The sequence below is a fragment of the Oryx dammah genome, unplaced genomic scaffold (genome assembly GCF_014754425.2).
Source record: "Oryx dammah isolate SB20612 unplaced genomic scaffold, SCBI_Odam_1.1 HiC_scaffold_2, whole genome shotgun sequence".
Lineage (NCBI taxonomy): Eukaryota > Metazoa > Chordata > Mammalia > Artiodactyla > Bovidae > Oryx > Oryx dammah.
In genome coordinates, this window is record NW_024070186.1 from 168,512,831 (window position 1) to 168,532,125 (window position 19,295).

A 19,295-nucleotide genomic window follows, 5' to 3' on the forward strand; every position below is an offset into this window, starting at 1 on the left:
TTGCCTGGAGAATCCCATGGACAGAGGAGCCTGGCGGGCTACAGTCCATGGGGTTGCAAAGAATCAGGCACCATGGAGCAACTAACACTTTTCACTTACATATGACAACTTGGAGGCAATCTGGAAGTGAGAAGTTGATAACACCCATCAGAGATAGAGTGTGCTATTAAAAGACCCAAAACACGATCAACCGAAAACAAAGAAAGAAAATCTCCTCCCTTAGATTTTAGTCTCTCACTTGTGAGTAGACGAGAGGAAACGTGGAAAATGCTAAGTGGCATAATCTTTTGAAATAACTGATGGCTCTGGAACTATTATTCTTAAGTACAAGTGTTAGTGGAGAGTGATCTTAAGTACCTATACCAGGGGTTAGGAAACCACAGCTAATTGTCTATCAGCTCATAAGAGCTGTGAATGAAGAATGCTTCTTACATTTTTAAGTAGCTTACATTTTAGTTTATATAAGCACCTATGTATTCTTTCCAATTTTACCTCTGGGCCCACAAGGTCTAAGAGATTTACTATCTGGGCCTCTACAGAAATGGTCTGCCAAACCCTGACCTTGACTTCATTACAGAAACTCTTTTTATTACTCTTTTTTTCATTTTTTTGAGAAACTCAGAAGATTCAGATGAGGCAAAAAAAAACAAACCCCACTATTAATAACATTTATATTCTCACCACCCACAGATAATAAATATTTCCATCTTGTAAGATCGCCTTTTCACAGCTTTTATGAAAGAAAAATTATAATGATATAATTCCTATAAAATTATAGCCCATGTATCCTTTGACCAGCCAGCCCCTGCTGTCCCCAGGCACCTGGCTTCACCTCTAATGAGTGGGCACCTTTAGCCAGAGGGTCAGTGACCTCAACAAGATTGAGAACAGCTGTTTCATAATCTTGATTAGAAGACAGGAGGTGGGGACACTGATCACCATGCTTCTGGGTATTGATAGATCAACTGCACAGAAAGGTTTCTTTTCCTCGAAAGCAGCCTGTGCCATGATATGTGGGCTCAGCAAACCCCACTCTAATAAATTAACTGAATGGGTGCCCCCAAAGCAAACATTTCATGGAGTGATTTCATGAAGGCACATCCTCAAAGTAGCTGTTATGAATGAAAGTAAAGGAAGGAAGGGGCATGGACAATGGAGGAAGAAGGAAAAAGAAAAGAGGAAAGAAGGAAGGATGAGATGCCCCAGGTGTGGAAGGCATCCATGGCAACAGGTAGGATGCAGCTCACACACTCTAAAGGGAAACCATCCCCCTATCAAATGGGCACCAAGAAAGTATTTAAATATCTTCAAATGTGACTTATGGAGTTTAGTGAAAGTTGCTCAGTCGTGTCTGACTCTGCGACCAATGGACTATACAGTCCATGGAATTCTCCAGGCCAGAAAACTGGAGTGGGTAGCCTTTCCCTTCTCCAGGGGATCTTCCAACCCAGGGACTAAACCCAGGTCTCCAGCACTGCAGGCAGATTCTTTACCGTCTGAGCCACCAGGGAAGCCCAAGGATACTGGAGTGGGTAGCCTATCCCTTCTCCACTGGATCTTCCTGACCTAGGAATTGAACCGGGGTCTCTTGCATGGCAGGTGGATTTTTACCAGCTGAGCTCCCAGGGAAGCCCTGATTTATGGAGAGGGGGGTTTAAATATTAAAAACAAATCTCTAACATCAGGAAGTCCTCACTCTAAGGCTTCCACATTGATTGCAATTCTCTGGTTCCCTCCCAACTTTGCCCCCAGGATTGAGCTTTGCGAGGTTAAGACCAACGCTTACTCATCTTTGTTCCTCTAGTTTCCAAAGGCAGAGAACATGCACAGCGTGTTCAAGATGCAAAGGTGACTGTAACCATATGCACAGTACCAGACTGCAGTGTCCAGAGCTCCAGATCTCTTCCAATTAAAGTGTCGAACCTCCTCAGTAAAATGTGACTCCATCATGCCTGGTCTTACCAAGACCAATTTCAGGTGCTTGTTTCATAAATAAAAGCAAAAAGAAAAGGAGAAAAGGAAAGATATATCCATTTGAATGCAGAGTTCCAAAGAATAGCAAAGAGAGATAAGAAAGCCTTCGTCAGTGATCAGTGCAAAGAAATAGAGGAAAATAATAGAATGGGAAAAACTAGAGATCTCTTCAAGAAAATTGGAGATACCAAGGGAACATTTCATGCAAAGATGGGCTCAATAAAGGAGAGAAATGATATGGACATAACAGAAGCAGAAGATATTAAGAAGAGGGGGCAAGAATACACAGAAGAACCATACAAAAAAGATCTTCATGACCCAGATAATCACGATGGTGTGATCACTCACCTAGAGCCAGACATCCTGGAATGTGAAGTGGACCTTAGGAAGCATCACTATGATCAAAGCTAGTGGAGGTGATGGAATTACAGTTGAGCTATTTCAAATCCTAAAAGATGATGCTGTGAAAGTGCTGCACTCAATATGCCGGCAAATGTGGAAAACTCAGCAGTGGCCACAGGACTGGAAAAGGTCAGTTTTCATTCCAATTCCAAAGAAAGGCAATGCCAAATAATGCTCAAACTACCGCACAATTGCACTCATCTCACACGCTAGCAAAAGGATGCTCAAAATTCTCCGAGCAGGCTTCAACAATACATGAACCGTGAACTTGCAGATGTTCAAGCTGGTTTTAGAAAAGGCGGAGGAACCAGAGATCAAATTGCCAACATCTGCTGGATCATGGAAAAAGCAAGAGAGTTCCAGAAAAACATCTATTTCTGCTTTATTGACTATGCCAAAGCTTTTGACTGTGTGGATCACAACAAACTGTGGAAAATTCTGAAAGAGATGGGAATACCAGACCACCTAACCTACCTCTTGAGAAATCTGCATGCAGGTCAGGAAGCAACAGTTAGAACTGGACATGGAACAACAGACTGGTTCCAAATAGGAAAAGGAGTACGTCAAGACTGTATATTGTCACCTTGCTTATTTACTTACATGCAGAGTTCATCATGAGAAACGGTGGGCTGGAAGAAGCACAAGCTGGAATCAAAATTGCCGGGAGAAATATCAATAATCTCAGACATGTAGATGACACCACCCTTATTTCAGAAAGTGAAGAAGAACTAAAGAGCCTCTTGATGAAAATGAAAGAGGAGAGTTAAAAAGTTGGCTTAAAGCTCAACATTCAGAAAACAAAGATCATGGCATCCAGTCCCATCACTTCAAGGCAAACAGATGGAGAAACAGTGGAAACAGTGGCAGACTTTATTTTGGGGGGCTCCAAAATCACTGCAGATGGTGACTGCAGCCATGAAATTAAAAGACGCTTACTCCTTGGAAGAAAAGTTATGACCAACCTAGACAGCACATTAAAAAGCAGACCCATTCCTTTGCCAACAAAGGTCTGTCTAGTCAAGGCTATGGTTTTTCCAGTAGTCATGTATGGATGTGAGAGTTGGACTATAAAAAAGCTGAGTGCCGAAGAACTGATGCTTTTGAACTGTGGTGTTGGAGAAGACTCTTGAGAATCCCTTGAACTGCAAGGAGATCCAACCAGTCCTGAACATTCATTGGAAGGACTGATGCTAAAGCTGAAGCTCCAATACTTTGGCCACCTGCTGTGAAGAACTGATTCATTTGAAAAGACCCTGATGCTGGGAAAGATTGAAGGCGGGAGAAGGGGACGACAGGATGAGATGGTTGGATGGCATCACCAACTCAACGGACATGAGTTTGAGTAAACTCCGGGAGTGGTGATGGACAGGGAGGCCTGCTGTGCTGCAGTCCATGGGATCGCAGAGAGTCGGACACAACTGAGCGACTCAACTGAACTGAACTGAAGCATTTTTAAGATTTGGGCTTGTTTGAGCAGAAAGAACTTCATGACAGTAGCATTTATCATAGAGAAAAACTGAAAACAACCTTAGGGTCCAATAATGGCAAAAGTGTTCAATGAACATGGTATGTCTACAGGGCATAAAAACATCTGTGACTTGGAGAATATATTTGATGACATGAGATAATGCTTCATATGAAAATCTTATGCTTTTAAAATGCTCATATGATCTTAGGTATATAAAGAGAATTTACTAGCAAGAAAACATTAATGAATGAATGATTTATAAACGAAACCTCTAGTGACTACTCCTCCGTACCTGACTTGCTCCACCAGGGAGGAGAGGCACTTTTGTGTTAAATCACAAATCATACCAAAGATGAAGGATTATATATAAAGTTGATGAAAAGTGACACCAGAGAACTGTCCAAATCATGGGGAAGTCATCAAAAACAAGGCTCTCACAGAACACACACCCATGGGCACACACACACAAGTACCACACAGGGGCAATAATTGGACTATTGATAGATTCAGAAAAAGACCCTTGGGAAAATTGATGAAACCTGCAAATATTTTTTTCTCTTATAAGAATGACCCTCAATTATGTTGTTGCCAATGTCAAACACAGGATGCTGACAAAGGATTCTTTTATATAATTTAGACCAAGGAAACCAAATGACACTTGATTCATTCTTTGTTCATCCTAAGGGTTGGTGTGTATTTGCAGTAACAACCAACAGTTTATCAAACACAAGTTGAAATAAGTTGATGGCCATAATTTGCCTCTTTTCTCAACGTAGTATCTCAAACCAACCTTTATTTTCATTTACTCACTATTTCTATGACCTACAGTTGTCATTTTGGAAGTGAGGTTTTTCTGCTGCCCTAATCCTCAGATGAGCTTCCCCGGTGGCTCAGTGGTAAAGAATTTGCCTGCCAATGCAGGAGACCTGGGTTCAATCCTTGGGTCAGGAAGATCCCCTGGAGAAGGAAATGGCAACCCACTCCAGTATTCTTGCCTGGAAAATCCCATGGACAGAGGAGCTCGGTGGGCTATAGTCCATGGGGTTGCAAAGAGTTAGACACAACTTAGTGACTAAACAACAACAGTCCTTAGATGGGAGCCCACCTGGATTTGTATCCCAGGGGAGTTGGTCAGAGTCTGCAGGGAAGTAGGGACCCCTTCCTGTTTCAAGCAGCATCTTTGTCAGCAGAAGGAACAGCCCACCCACTCAAGATGAAAGGATGAGCCGAGGGGCTTACTCTGGAAAAAGACTGCTGTTCACTGAAGCCAGAGGGGAATTCCACACCCTGTAGGAGTTCCTACACCCCCACCCAGCAGGACCCCTTCAGATGCTGTGATTCTAAGCCTCCATAACTGGCTGGACCAGCTCCTTCCCTGCGGCAGCCCCTGAAGAAGTACAGGTGCAGAGTGGAGGTGGTAGGTGAGCGGGTGGGAACTGCCCCAACACACGCTGGCCTGGCTCCTCTTATCTTGCCCAACGTGCATTCTACTCATTATCCTGAAAGCACGATTAGGAGGCCAGGGGTCAGAGCCAGAGCCCTGGGACTGGAGCTGACCTGTATGAAGCTGGGCACGCAGATGTGTCTCTCTGTGCCTCGGTTTCCTCATCTATGAAATCAGAGCAATAGAAACTGTGGGAATTCACCGGTGGCAGGTGGGTAACAATCTGCCCGCCAATACAGAGAACATGGGTTCGATCCCTGGTCCGGGAAGATTCCACATGCCTAGGGGCAACTAAGCTGGTGCACCACAACTCCTGAACCCTGCCCACCTAGAGCTTGTGCTCCCCAGCAAGAGAAGCCACCGCAAGGAGAAGCCTGTGTACAACACTTGCCACAACTAGAGAAACATCTGCAGCAACTAGAGAAAGCAATGAAGACCCAGTGCAATCAAAAATAAATCAATAAATGAGTAAATACATGAAAAAAATACCTGTAGTACAGAATTTAGGAAGTGGAAATTATTATGACGTTAACATAATATTGTGCTTTAAATGGCTTATGAAGTAAAACTGATACTTGAGGATGCTGGTTACCCTGGGGTCTTTAGCACTCGCTTGTGGGGGTGACTCAGGGACACAGGAGCCCCATGTGGTGGGCACAGGAGACGTAGAAAGAACACTGAAAGACTCGGGTTCCAAGTCCGGCAACCCTCCAGCCACCCAGCAGTGGGTCAGGGCTGTGAACTTGTGTGAGGGAGAAAATAGGTTCCTTGCACATTACTTTCTCTGATGTTAAGCCACCTACAATATTTTTATCATAGTGAAAATGATGACAGTAAGATGGCTAATCCTAACTGCACATTATCACTGAATACTTACCAGCGACCAGACACTGTGTCGAGGTGTTGATTTACTTTATCTGATCCCCATAAAAACCCAGAGATAATCTATTCCTCTTCCCAGTTCTGTGGCCTGAGCAAGTGATTCAGCCTCTGGGACTTTGCTCGTCAGTAAAATGTTGAGAAAGCCAGCACCCTGAGGGGTGCTGTGTAGGCTGCAAGGATAATGAACACAGCCACCAGCAATAACACGAGCCATTAAAAAAACTCTGAGTATCAGCCATGGCTCGCAAGGAGCTTGTGCACCTTCTGCCTTTTTCAGGGGAAAAACGGCTCTACTGGGTGCGTTCAGTGGCATCATTCAGTAGGCTACTCACTCCAGTATTGCTGGGCTTCCCCTGTGCCTCAGCTGGTAAAGAATCCACCTGCAATGTGGGAGACCTAGGTTAGATCCCTGGGTTGGGAAGATCCCCTGGAGAAGGGAAAGGCTACCTACTCCAACATTCTGGCCTGGAGAATTCCATGGACTGTTTAGTCCATTGGGTCATAAAGAGTCAGATATGACTGAGTGACTTTCCCTTTCAGTGGCATCACGGAGGGAGCAACGTTAGGATGTAAGGTGACAGCCCCCGAGGGAGACAGACCACCACAGGCCCCACCCAGCAGGAGGCTAGAGCAGCATTATTCTGGCCAGGACTCACTCGCCTGCCTTCCCACCCAGCAAGACCCTGCAAGGACTCCTCACCTGCACTTCCCCCAGGGTGCGGGGGAGTGCCTTGAATAAAGGAGACACTTAAGAGAAGCTCTTTTCCTTCCTCCTGCATGTCTGCAATCTAAATCTGAAACAGACCCAGGGTCCTCACTGCTGCATGCTTGGGTTCCTCACCTGGTCTGCAGACGCGGTCACGGGACCCTGGGCTGTGACAACAGGGCAGAGGAGGCTTTTCCAAATTCGGTCCTGGTCTTTACTTCTATTTAAATCATCAACAGGCAAACACTTCCATTAAGTAAAATTATAAACCTTAACTAAAGCAATTTCCAACTTTAAAAATCTACATATAAATATGTATTTACTTGGCTATACCAGGTCTTAGCTGTGGCATGCAGGATTCTCCATCTTTCTTGTGTCTCATGGCTTCTTTAGTTGTGGCATGTGGGATCTAGTTCCTGACTAGGCATGGAACCCGGGCCCCCTTGCATTGGAAGCATGGAGTCTTAGCTACTGGACCACCAGGGAAATCCCCTCCAGCTTATTTTACGTAGAAATATTCTAAATTTTCACCACATACTGTTAGTCATGGGGCTTCTCAGGTGGCGCTAGTGGTAAAAATCCTGCCTGCCGACGCAGGACACACAAGAGATGTGAGTTCGATCCCTGGGTCGGGAAGATCCTCTGAAGGAAGGAGGGCATGGCTACCCACTCCAGTATTCTTGCCTAGAGAATCCCATGGACAGAGGAGCCCAGTGGGCTATAGTCCATAGGATCGCATAGAGTCAGACATGACTGAAGCGACTTAGCATGCATGCAGTGTTAGCCACAGTGGGGGAAAGTGCCTTTTAAATGAAAGCAAGTCCAGTAAAGAAAAAATTACTTAAACTAGTATAGGAAGTAAGAGTGTTGAGCTAAGTGAGGGACATTTCAATTTTACACAGGAATCCCACTGCTCATTTGAAAATGACACTAATTGCTATTTTAAAAACATGACCCCCCAAAAAAAACCAGCTATAATATTTTGACTTCATAAGCTTAAACAGACACAGCTGTTTCCCCTGTACTTGTGGCTCCTTTTGGAAATATCACAATGGGGTTTCCCAACAAGATTTTGAATTTTCAGTTTGAAGGTGAGATACAGCACTCTCTTTTGGGTGCCCAGCATTCCTGTCCTGGGTGCCCAGCACAGGGCCCAAGATATTTGCTGAGTGGATAGATGCTGACTTAACTTTGGGAATCAGCAGCACACATTTACGTATGCCAGATTCGCAATTTATAAATATTTACCATCAGGATTTGATTTTAACTTTAATTAGCCCAACTGTTAAGGATACCTCCGAAGTGAGAAATGTAATCCATTACTTTGCACCAGATGTAGCTTCCGCAGTTGGTCTTTTATCTCGGTTTATAGTGAGGGAGACACAGACATCAAATGACTAAAGCATGAGGTTTTATGGTGAACTGATTAAAACGTAAAGCAGACCAACCTGGAAGATGAAATGAACCATTAAGATAGCTTGTTTTTGTTTTACGGCATTAAAAACAGAGAGCACTGTTTGATGATGGCCATTGCCTGTGGATCCATTTCCTGGATTCAGAAAAATCTGACTATGAGATTACACCTTCCCAGGTGTGTTTACCAGCACATTAACTGGTGGAGGTGCGTGTTTAAAAAACAAACAAATGCAGAGTCAAATCCTCTCACTACATTCCATAGGAATTTACCATCTAGTTCAGTGCCTCCCAGCCTCTTCGACCAATACGCACTTACTAAGAAGCTGAAAAGTGTGTATTCCTCGTTCGCTCTGAAAACCCTCCTTGAGATAGTCTACTTTCTGCACAGCCCAGAAGCCAAGAGGCTTCTAGTCTAGTTTCACTTCCTTAGTTTGTATTCTGAAGAGAGCTGCTAATTCCTCTTCCTTTTCCAATATGTGAAGTTATCTTGGGCAACTGCTGGTAAGTCTGCACACTCGACGTGCCTCCCCTTGCTTTGTACACACTCACCAACATCCTCCCAAGAAGAAGCTGCCCGCTCCTGCCAGCCCCGGGGGAGATGGGGGTGGGGAGGAAAGCTCTAACAAAAGGAGGAAGCCGACCCCGGGTACAGCTATTGCCTGCTGTGGGCGCACACTCTGGTCCGGGTCCGATAAGGACGCACCACCCTTCATCAAGCAGAGGCCGTGTCCTAGGCGCGGTGCTGCGTGCTCTTACACACGCCTCCCTTTACCTGATTCTCACTCCAACCCTGTGTAAGAGATACCTGTGAGGCCAGGATGAGTAGCCCCATTTAACACGGGAGTAAACCAAGCCAGAAAGATGTTCAGCAGATTACAGGAAGCTATTTCGCTGGGGAAAGAGCTTTCTTGGTGGCTCAGTGGTAAAGAATCCATCTGTCCATGCGGGAGACCTGGGTTCAAACCTGGGTCGGGAAGATCCCCTGGAGAAGGAAATGGCAACCCACTCTAGTATCCTCATCTGGGAAATCCCATGGGCAGAGGAGCCTGGTGGGCTACAGTCCACGCGGTCGCAGAGAGTCAGACAAGACTTAGCAACTAAACAACAATAGCAACTGGGTTGGGAGTGGCACCAAAGGACTTGAGTGCAGGTCTGTCTGAAGCCACAGCCTGCCCGCTGACCTGCGAGGTTACAGGGCCTCGGGGCACCTTGAGAACCCGCCACCCCTTGTACCACCACCACAAATTCGGCTTTACCTGCCTATTACCCATGCTACTTGGCATGTTATTTTTCTTTCACTTGATGAGTTAGCTACAGTTTTTTCCTAACATATGTTACAAAAGCATGCAAGTGCCCCAGGAACCCTCCCACCCTCCCCCCTACACCCTGGGCCTCCAGTAGGATGAGCCACACCCAGGCAGGCCCTCCACTGAGGAGTCTGGGCCCCTTCTGGGCAAACTCTTCAGGGAACTGGCAGTTGTGACCTGAAGCAGACTGGAATTAGATGTGTGCACATTGCTGACAAGGTCTCAAGGGAGAGAAAGTGTCTCACACTGTACTGGGAACGTTTCTCTAAGCCAAGGATGGAAAATCTATGGCCTTCAGGCCCACCTCCTGTTTGTGTAAATAAAGTTTTACTGGCATCCAGTCACACTCATTTGCTGAGGTACCACTGGTAGCTATTTGCACATTACAGAGGCCAAGTTGAGAGGTCGGTACAGAGACGGCAGGGCTTCCCTGGAGGCTCAGATGGTAAAGAATCTGCCTGCCATGCAGGAGACCTGGGTTCGATCCCCAGGTTGGGAAGATCCCTTGGAGATGGGAACGGCAACCCACTCCAGTATTCTTGCCTGGAGAATCCCATGGACAGAGGAGCCTGGCAGACTACAGTCCATGGGGTTGCAAAGTGTCAGATACAATGAACACTTTCACTTTACAGAGACCACAGCCCAAAATGTTCACTGTCTGACCATGTGCAGGGCAAATCTGCTGGTAAATACCAGTCAAGAGATAATATGCACATTACCTATGATTCCACTGATGGGTAAATGTGAACCAAGTTTAACTCAATTTCATGTTTACTTACTGAGTGGCTACTAAGTGATAATCTTGGCTAGGAGCTGGGTTTACAGAGATGAATAAAGCAGGGACTCCATTTTCTGGAGGAAGCAGGATGGAAAGAAATAATTTCAATACAACCCAGTATTAGATGTCAGAGCAGGGTTTGATGTTTCATTTTTCCTGTGAAGCAGACCCTGGAAACCTGACCTTTTTGTTCTTTAAAACTTTGAAATTCTAACACCATAATATTACATGGGCTAAGATCTCTCGCTCCATTTTTTTTTGCATAAATAGAGATGAAACTATAATTCTGTGAAATTACTCATTATCTTTTACAGGAAAGATCAACTTACTGAAATTTTTCATAATTGCCAAATTCGCTCTGGGCTTTCTACTACACAGTTCTAATCTCTGTGTGGAGAATGAAGAAAAGAAAAGGTATCAAGACATCAAGCGAAGCAGGGTCAACGAAAGAGCTAGACTTTTTTTTTTAAAGACTGAGTTTTTAAATTAAAATCTGTTATTAACTGGGTCACACATTAACTCTCTGCTGAAAAAGGCATAAGGGGTACAGACAATGGCCAAGGGTCTCGACTAAGATTCTATCATCTTCTGCCCTTGCAACTCCAACGAAGTATCAGGTGAATTAAGTGAAAGAAAGTGAAAGTTGCTCAATTGTGTCTGACTCTTTGTGAACCCATAAATTATACAGTCCATGGAATTCTCCAGGCCAGAATACTGCAGTGGGTAGCCTTTCCCTTCTCCAGGGGATCTTCCCAACGCAGGGATCGAACCCAGGTCTCCCATATTGCAGACAGATTCTTCACCAGCTGAGCCACCAGGGAAGCCCCAAGGTGAATCAAGGGGAAGACCAATTTCTACATCCCATGGAAGTGATGAAATTAACTATCCTCAGGCAGAGTGAATGAAGGCGGGAAATAACAGTGCCGCTTCACACCTGTGCAACTGTCCGGCCCTGAAAACTATTTATTTGTCCTGGCTATTGACAACTTTTCCAGATCATACAAAGACTTTCTCTCTCTCTCTCTCTTTTTTTTTTTTTTTTGAGCTTCAAAAGGAGAAACAGAATGCATCCGTTTCTAGGGCAACCTGAGTTCGGAAGCTCAAGGCTTTGATTCACAGAGAGCATCCCTACACACGCAGTGGCCCGTTATATAGTAACACCCCTCCTCCTCATTTACCTCATCCCATTTAGGAAATTAATGCCACAATGTGAGATGATTGTTGATGCTCATTATTAAATCATTTATTCATCCCACACAATGATTCAGAATTATTCATTAAGCTTGCTGGAAGGAAGCTGGGTGTTACCTCCAAGTGGTGGTTTGAGGAGGGGTGTGCTCTTTAAAAGGATATTTTATAACAACACAATTATCATAATTAAAAACTACCCTGATATTCTGATGAGCTTTTGACATATTTTTGAGGACTGGCATTTTAGCACATGGAGATAAATGAGACTGAAATAGTATTAGGGAATAATATTGCTGGGGGGGATAAAAAAGCTGGAGGCAGTATTAAATACCATCTGTCATCATCACCCCCAATTTGATCATGGTCTTTAAGTTAATGAATTTCACAAAATGTCATTTGAACTGCTGGCTTTCCGAAATGAGTTCCAGAATCACGTGGCTGTGACCTGAGTGATCTCCTGCATCAATGAGTCGTGGGGGCCTGCATTCCCCATAGCAGCCCACCTACCTGTGCTCCCAAACCCAGTAGGCCACCCAGGCTGCCACGGAGCTGTGACTACATCTGATCTCTCTCTCTGCCCAGCGGTGCCTGCGCCTTGTTCTGAGTTTGAAAGGTCATTAGGCAAAGGGCCTGGTTTGGGAAGCCACGCCAATTGGCAGGTGACTGCAGGAAGGGCACCCTTCTTTCTGCTTCTCCCTGGTAGAGCAGGTCTAGGGGAAGACTGCAAGGCCAGTGACCAAGAAGAGCAGCCTGTTCACACATGAAGGGGTTGCCTGGTGGAACAGCAAGGGGCCACTCGGGAAGAGAGCAATCGACTGCGAGGTGAGCCTGGAAAGCGAGTATGGGGGTCAGAACACAGTCACACGCATGGCCTCACCCAAGACGGAAGGACCAAACTTAGAACACTTGCCTAACACTTGGAACACACCACACAGAGGCTGCATGCAGGAGCTCCATGGAGCGGGACCTGGCCTTCCAGCAGGCACGTGGTGGGTGCTAAACAGAGAAACGAGCTGGGTTGATCAGCCGCTGGGCTGGTTGGCCACTGAGGGAAGGAGCCTGAGGCAAAGGTTCAGTTCCTCTCTCATTCCACAAACACCAATGAAGCATTCATTACGAGCTAAGACCTGGGCCAGGCCTCCCCTGCACTCAGGGAGCTCCAAGTCTAGGGGGCTTCGACACCTACAAATGCACTGGAAACAAGGGAAGCTGGAGAAGAACCCAGTGGGTGGGGCTGGGGACTCCTTGTGCAGAAGGTGAGATGGCGTTGGCCTGATGAAATGGAAGAGGCAGAGACAGTGGTGAAGAGTGAGGTCTTATCCTAAGGGTGAGAGGCCTCAGAAGGGTAGATGCTGTGGGGCTACACACCCGTCTGGCTATAGGTGGAGAATGGGCCAGGATGGAGCAAGAGTGGGCCAGGAACTCAGCACTATTGCTTACAACCCAGATGCGAGGCAGTGGTGGCCTAAAGAAGCGGACAGGCTGGAGAGATATTAAAGAGGTAGGATTAAAGGCACAGGAGGTATCAGTCTTCCTGGGCAACAAGGCCCGAAACTAGAGGTGAATCCACCAGGGTTCCCGTGCCTGATGCCATTACGAGCTGATAAAGATTATTAACAACAGCCAAGATGTAAGAAGCAACTCAAGTGCCCAGCACCAGCACCACATGATTTGATTAAGAAGATGTGGCATATACATACAAACACAAACACGTGCACACATACACACACACACACACACACACACACACAGAAACAATGGAATATTACTCAGCCATGAAAAAGAAACACTACCATCAGCAGCAAAATGTGAATGAAGCTAAAGACTATTATGCCCAGTGAAATAAGTCAGAGAAAGACAAATACAATATGATATCACGTGTACGTGGAATCTAAAAAATAATACAAATGGATGTATATGCAAAACAGAAACAGACTTACAGACACAATAAGCAAACTTGTGTTACCAAAAGGGAAAGAAGAGGGACAAATTAGGGGGTATGGGATTAACAGAGACAAACCACTATATATGAAAGGAGTAAGTAATGAGGATATACTGTATAGAACAGGGAATTATATCCCATATCCTGCAGTAACTTATAATGCAGTATAGGCCCCCAAAATACTGAATCACAATGTTATATACCTGAAACTAACACAACATTGTAAATCAATTATACTTCAATTTTTTTTTTAAAAAAAGAGCAAGTAAGAAAACCAGTTCGTCTGCTCTGTCTTGTGCTTAGCAAGATCTAACCCTGATTATAACTTGACCTTCCATGTTGTTCGGCCTACAGGGAGAGACTGCTGGGGTGAGGGGGACGGTTTCAGCCCTGCTCCAAATTAATACAATGCTGTTCTGATGGTACATGTGTCTCTGTGAGCTGGGGGAACTGGAGCCCACCCCTGAGACACAGACCAGCTCTGGGTGCACCGTCAAGCCCTCCCTGAGCTCAGGGGAGCTGCAGCCCTGACGCGCGAGGAGGCTGGTGCATCCCAGACTCAGTGCCACCGTCTGGGGTTCCTGGTGGGCAGGCAGCAGGCTTTCCTCGACCTGTGAGAGTTGGGGGGCGGGGCTCCCTCTTTGGAAGTGTCTCCACTCTCAGTATCTGGGGGTGTTCATGGGCTGCCCATGCTCGTCCTACGAAGGATGAAAAACCCAGAACCACACGCCACTCAAGGGTGTGGGTGCCGAGGACACAGGACAAAGAGCAGCCACGGGGATGGCATTCGCATGGCTTAACATTTGATATGAGAGGGATCGTTTCAGTGGCATAAAGCGCTCTCGCTGGCATCACTCTCTGTTACAAAGCGGTTTCCGCGGGGGTGCTGCTGCCATCTTGACACTTCATTTCCTTGTCATCAGCAACGGTTCTCTGCACCAACTCAAGCATGGCAGAAAATTTCAAAGGCCTTAATAAAAGTTTTCCAACTTCATCTCCATGGAAGAGTTGGAAAATGTCGCCAATTATGCAAGCTTTTTGTAAAATGTCTCCAAAAGAGAGAAGGGCCTATTGTCCTTCCTGCAAGTAAATGTGAACACATTTAATGCTCAAAGATGAAAAGAGTGTCAGGAGTTGTGTTTTTTTTTCATGTCATAAAGGCTTTTATTGTGAGGTAGTGTTTTTATTTTTCCCTTCTTTTTCCTGATCTTATATTATCTTAATTGGAAGATAACTGTTTTACAATGTTGTGCTGGTTTCTGCCACACAATAACGCGAACGTGTCATAATTATATGGGCTCAGATGGTAAAGAATCCGCACGCCAACGCAGGAGACCCTGGTTCAAACCCTGGGTGGGGAAGATCCCCTGGAGAAGGGAATGGCTACCCACTCTAGCATTCTTGCCTGGAAAATCCCATGAACAGAGGAGCCTGGTGGGCTACAGTTTATTGTGAGGTAGTATTTTTATTTTTTCCCTTTTTTCCTGATCTTTTTGTTTTAATTGGAGGATAACTGCTTTATAATGTTGTATTGGTTTCAACCATACAACAAGGTGAATGAGTCATAATTATAATTCCTTCTTGAGCTTCCCACCCCTCCAGGTCATCACAAAACCCCAGGCTGGCTCCCTGTGTTATATAGCAGCTTCCCACTAGATAGGGATTTTTTTTTTTTTAATGAATGTTTGCTACTGGGTTAGACCACTTCCTTCTCCTTCAGTTCAGTTCAGCTGCTCAGCTGTGGTTGACTCTTTGCGACCCCATGAACCGCAGCATGTCAGGCCTCCCTGTCCATCACCAACTCCCGGAGTTCACCCAAACCCATGTCCATCAAGTCAGTGATGCCATCCAACCATCTCATCCTCTGTCATCCCCTTCTCCTCCTGCCCTCAATCTTTCCCAGCACCAGGGTCTTTTCCAATGAGTCAGCTCTTCTGAACACCCAGGACTGATCTCCTTTAGGACTGACTGGTTGGATCTCCTTGCAGTCCAAGGGACTCTCAAGAGTCTTCTCCAACACCATAGTTCAAAAGCATCAATGCTTCGGGCGCTCAGCTTTCTTCACAGTCCAACTCTCACATCCATACATGACCACTGGAAAAACCATAGCCTTGACTAGGTGGACCTTTGTTGGCAACGTAATGTCTCTGCTTTTTAATATGCTGTCTAGGTTGGTCATAACTTTCTTTCCAAGGAATAAGCGTCTTTTAATTTCATGGCTGCAATCACCATCTGCAGTGATTCTGGAGCCCAGAAAAATAAAGTCAGCCACTGTTTCCACTGTTTCCCCATCTGTTTGCCATGAATCCTCCTCCCTACACTCTAGCAAATAAAAGAATGTATTTAAATTTTAGAAGAATTTGATGAAGTACACTCTTGGAAGGATCTGAAAGGAGGCATTAGGGCCAAAACAAGAGACATAACAGTTGTCACAACTGGAATCCTGCCAAGTCACTGGTAATACAGGGAATGAGCTGAGAATGCGCCACTTCTCAGGAAAGGGAAACTGCAGGGGCTCCCGGGAGGAGAAATGAGCTGTGCGGGCTGGTGAGGCACACGGTGCCACCGGGACTGGAGATCTGTGGGGGTAGGGCAGCTTCACTGTGTGTGTGTGTGCCTGCACACGAGTAACAGCCATGTGCATGATTAGCTTGAAAGTCATAGCAGGGTAAGATCAAACTAAATAGATTTCTTCACCTGCTTCTGGAGGAGAACTCGGTCCATCTAATAAAGGAACAGGGATGAGGCTCCCTGACCTGCTCTGTAGCCAGGTCCCAGGATTTCCCTGGGTTACATCTAATCCCGGTAGGAAGTGTGGCTCTTAAACATCGTCTGCCCCTGGGCAAACTCCTGCTTCCCAGAGCAATAAGAAAAGATAACCCTGGCCCTGCCTTCGCCTGGGGCACCTACAGCCACACTCAGAAACCCCTCCCATACCCCCAGCCTTCAGGGTCCCCATTCTCAGCAGTGAGCAGTTACAGCTTAGCCCTCAGCGAGCGGGCTGCTCTAAGGCAGTCGGGGCCGTCTTCTCACTGAAGCGTCACAGCCATCCTGCGAGAGCTGCCTCCGCTGTTCCAACTTGACAGACGAGGAAGCTGAAGCTCGCAGGCTAAGGTCACGCGGCCACCAGTGGCAGAGCTGGGTGAGAACCCAGTTCAGTCCAAGGCCCCGCCCTCTCTCCCCTCGGCCTGGAGAAGGATCTGGACGCCTCCTCTCCAGACCAGGCTCTCCCCACCGCCCCGCCCCCTCCCCGCAGCCCTGGGCCTACCTGCCTCCACGAACTTATCGGCCATCTCCTTCCGCACGGACTTGGTGAGGTTGAAGTAGTCGTCGTCCTCGCCGATGCTCTGCAGGAAGAGCGGGATGTGCTGGAAGACCACGGCGTGCCGGCAGGTGCGCTGTCTCGCGGTGCGCAGCTGCTGGTCGAGCCAGTGGTCATGCTCCTGCTTCAGGGCAGGGCACCTGGAGGCGTCGTACAGGAACTGGGAGTTGAGAACGAGGAACAGGACACCCCCGACCCAGAAGCTAAAGTAGTCGTCTCCCCAAGTCCGCTGGAACTCCGCGATGGTCTCGGGGGTGGGGACGTTGCCCACGTCGTGGTTGCCGCTGACCAGCACCAGGGGGATGTCTCTGTCCACGGTACTGAGTACCCGCTGCAGGTCCTCTGTCTGCTCCTTCCGCCAGGGCCTCCCTGCAAGAGAGGGCCCTGTTCTGAAACGGCCGAGGCTGTTTCTGACGTTGCTAACATCAAATAAGAGAGAATAATCTAGAAATCCACTCAACGGGACCCATGGAAACTACAAAGAGCACTCATGCTAAAAACAAATCAATATGTGAGGTGGGGAACCTCTGTCCCCCTTCCCATGGACATTCAGCAGCTAGGTGGCCACCTGACCCAAGGTTGCTGACTGAGCTGATGGTACAGGCTCATTCTAATTGTAAATATTAGTGAAGCTGAATTTCTATCTTTTATTTAGAAAATAAATAGAAATAGTTTCTGCCCTGCTTCAAGGGGTCATCAACTGCACCCCTGAGGTGTGTGGACACAGTTGTGAATGCTAATCTCCAACAACAGGTATTTTTCTTTTTTCTTTTTTTCACAATACACATGACTCTGCAGACTGTGTGACCACCTTTATGGGAAAATTTTTGAATCCAAATGGCTACATCAACTGGCCTGTGCATCCTGTCAAACCTCCCTCTTATGGAGGAAGACGTATTTTATATTCTACTGACAGTGTCTAGGGGCTTCCCAGGTAGCTCAGTGGTAAAGAGTCTGCCTGCAGTTCAGGAGCCGCAGAAAGACGCAGGTTCGATCCCTGGGTTGGGAAGATCCCCTGGAGGAAGGCATGGCAACCCACTCCAGTACTCTTGCCTGGAGAATCCCATGGACAGAGGAGCCTGGCAGGCTACAGTCCACAGGGTTGCAAAGAGTTGGATACAACTGAAGTGACTTTCCACGCATACAATAGTGTCTAAGAGTGCAGAGGCTCAGTGCCCTAAGATGAAGCACATTCCCCCTGGGACTCCAGAGTCATCACGGAGATGACTGTGAGGTTCCCCCCTTCCTCAGCTTCCTGGCTTCCACACTCCCTGCAATAATGTTTTAAAAGCCTTAATAAATGGGTTTTGAAATGACCAATTTAACCTCGGATCTGTTTCTTTTTGTGCTAATATATTCAACAAATATTTATCGAGTACCCACGATGTGTAAGGTACTGACTTAGTTACCCGGGGGTGAGCTGTGAGTCAGAGATACAAACTCTTCCTTTTGAACTGGTCAGTCAGATATTCTGTCAAGTAAACTACAGCAGCACACCTATCTGTATCAGATATTACTAAAAGTGATTGAGAAAACTAGAGTGGGGAAAGAACAGAATTCCTGATAGTCCTCAGGAATAAGCTCAGCATCCTGCAAAGACAGCAAAAGAAAAACAGTGAAAGAAAGCAGCCCACCTTCACAAGGGATGATTAAAAACTCACCTGAAAAATCCTGCCACGAGCAGATGAAAATTATACCCCACATTCCATTTCCATCATGAATTAAAAAGAAAGCAGAAAAATCTTTACAAAGCAATTACAGCTAAGACCATAAAGCAGAAGTATAGTCTAGAAGGTCAGAAAAAAGGCAAATGTGAAATACGAACTGCTAGAACTCAGAGCCTATTGGGCTACCGACCTCCATGGGGTCACAGAACAGTCAGACATGACTTAGAGACTTAGACAGAGAGACAGAGAGAGAGAGAGAGAGAGAGAGAGAGAAAGAGAGAACCAACTCAGGCAAGAAAAGAGAGGGAAAAGACAAAGTCATTTCAGCAATTACAACCACAAGGAGATCAGCGGTAGTGAACTTTCCTTTGCTGTTAGGTAGCTAAGTCATGTCTGACTCTGTGACACTATGAGATTTCCCAGGCAAGAGTACTGGAGTGGGTTATCATTTCCTCCTCCAGGGGATCTTCTCAACCCAGGGATCAGACCCGCATCTCCTGCTTGGCAGGTGGATTCTTTACCACTAAGCCACCTGGGAAGCCCTGAGATTTCCTTTAGGGCCAAGTATAGGCCTGCTTTTCTAAATATCCCATGAGAGTATGCAAAGAATGTGCATTCTCTAACTGTTGAACATGGAGTCCCTTATATTTCCCCTCAATCAAATGTGTTAATGGGGTGATTCAAATCTTCTATGTCATTATTCTTTGCTTTTGGCCTATTGAATCTATATCAGTTTCTGAAAGATTTGGTTAGGTCCCACTGTAATTATGGATCAATCCATTTCTCCTTATAATTT

At 46.2% G+C, this 19,295-nt stretch overlaps 1 protein-coding gene across 2 annotated transcripts in view; it reads right to left on the minus strand.

The window, feature by feature from the left end:
• CPPED1 (calcineurin like phosphoesterase domain containing 1) overlaps nucleotides 1-19,295 on the minus strand; it is a 131,527-nt gene that overhangs the window by 17,410 nt on the left and 94,822 nt on the right. Inside the window, exon 3 of one of the 2 annotated variants that reach the window (XM_040230698.1) lies at nucleotides 16,779-17,201. The exons of the other annotated variant lie outside the window; for it this stretch is intronic. Within the exon in view, the coding sequence (XP_040086632.1) occupies nucleotides 16,779-17,201 (423 nt within the window). The remainder of the gene's footprint in view (nucleotides 1-16,778; nucleotides 17,202-19,295) is intronic. 2 annotated transcript variants of the gene reach the window in all.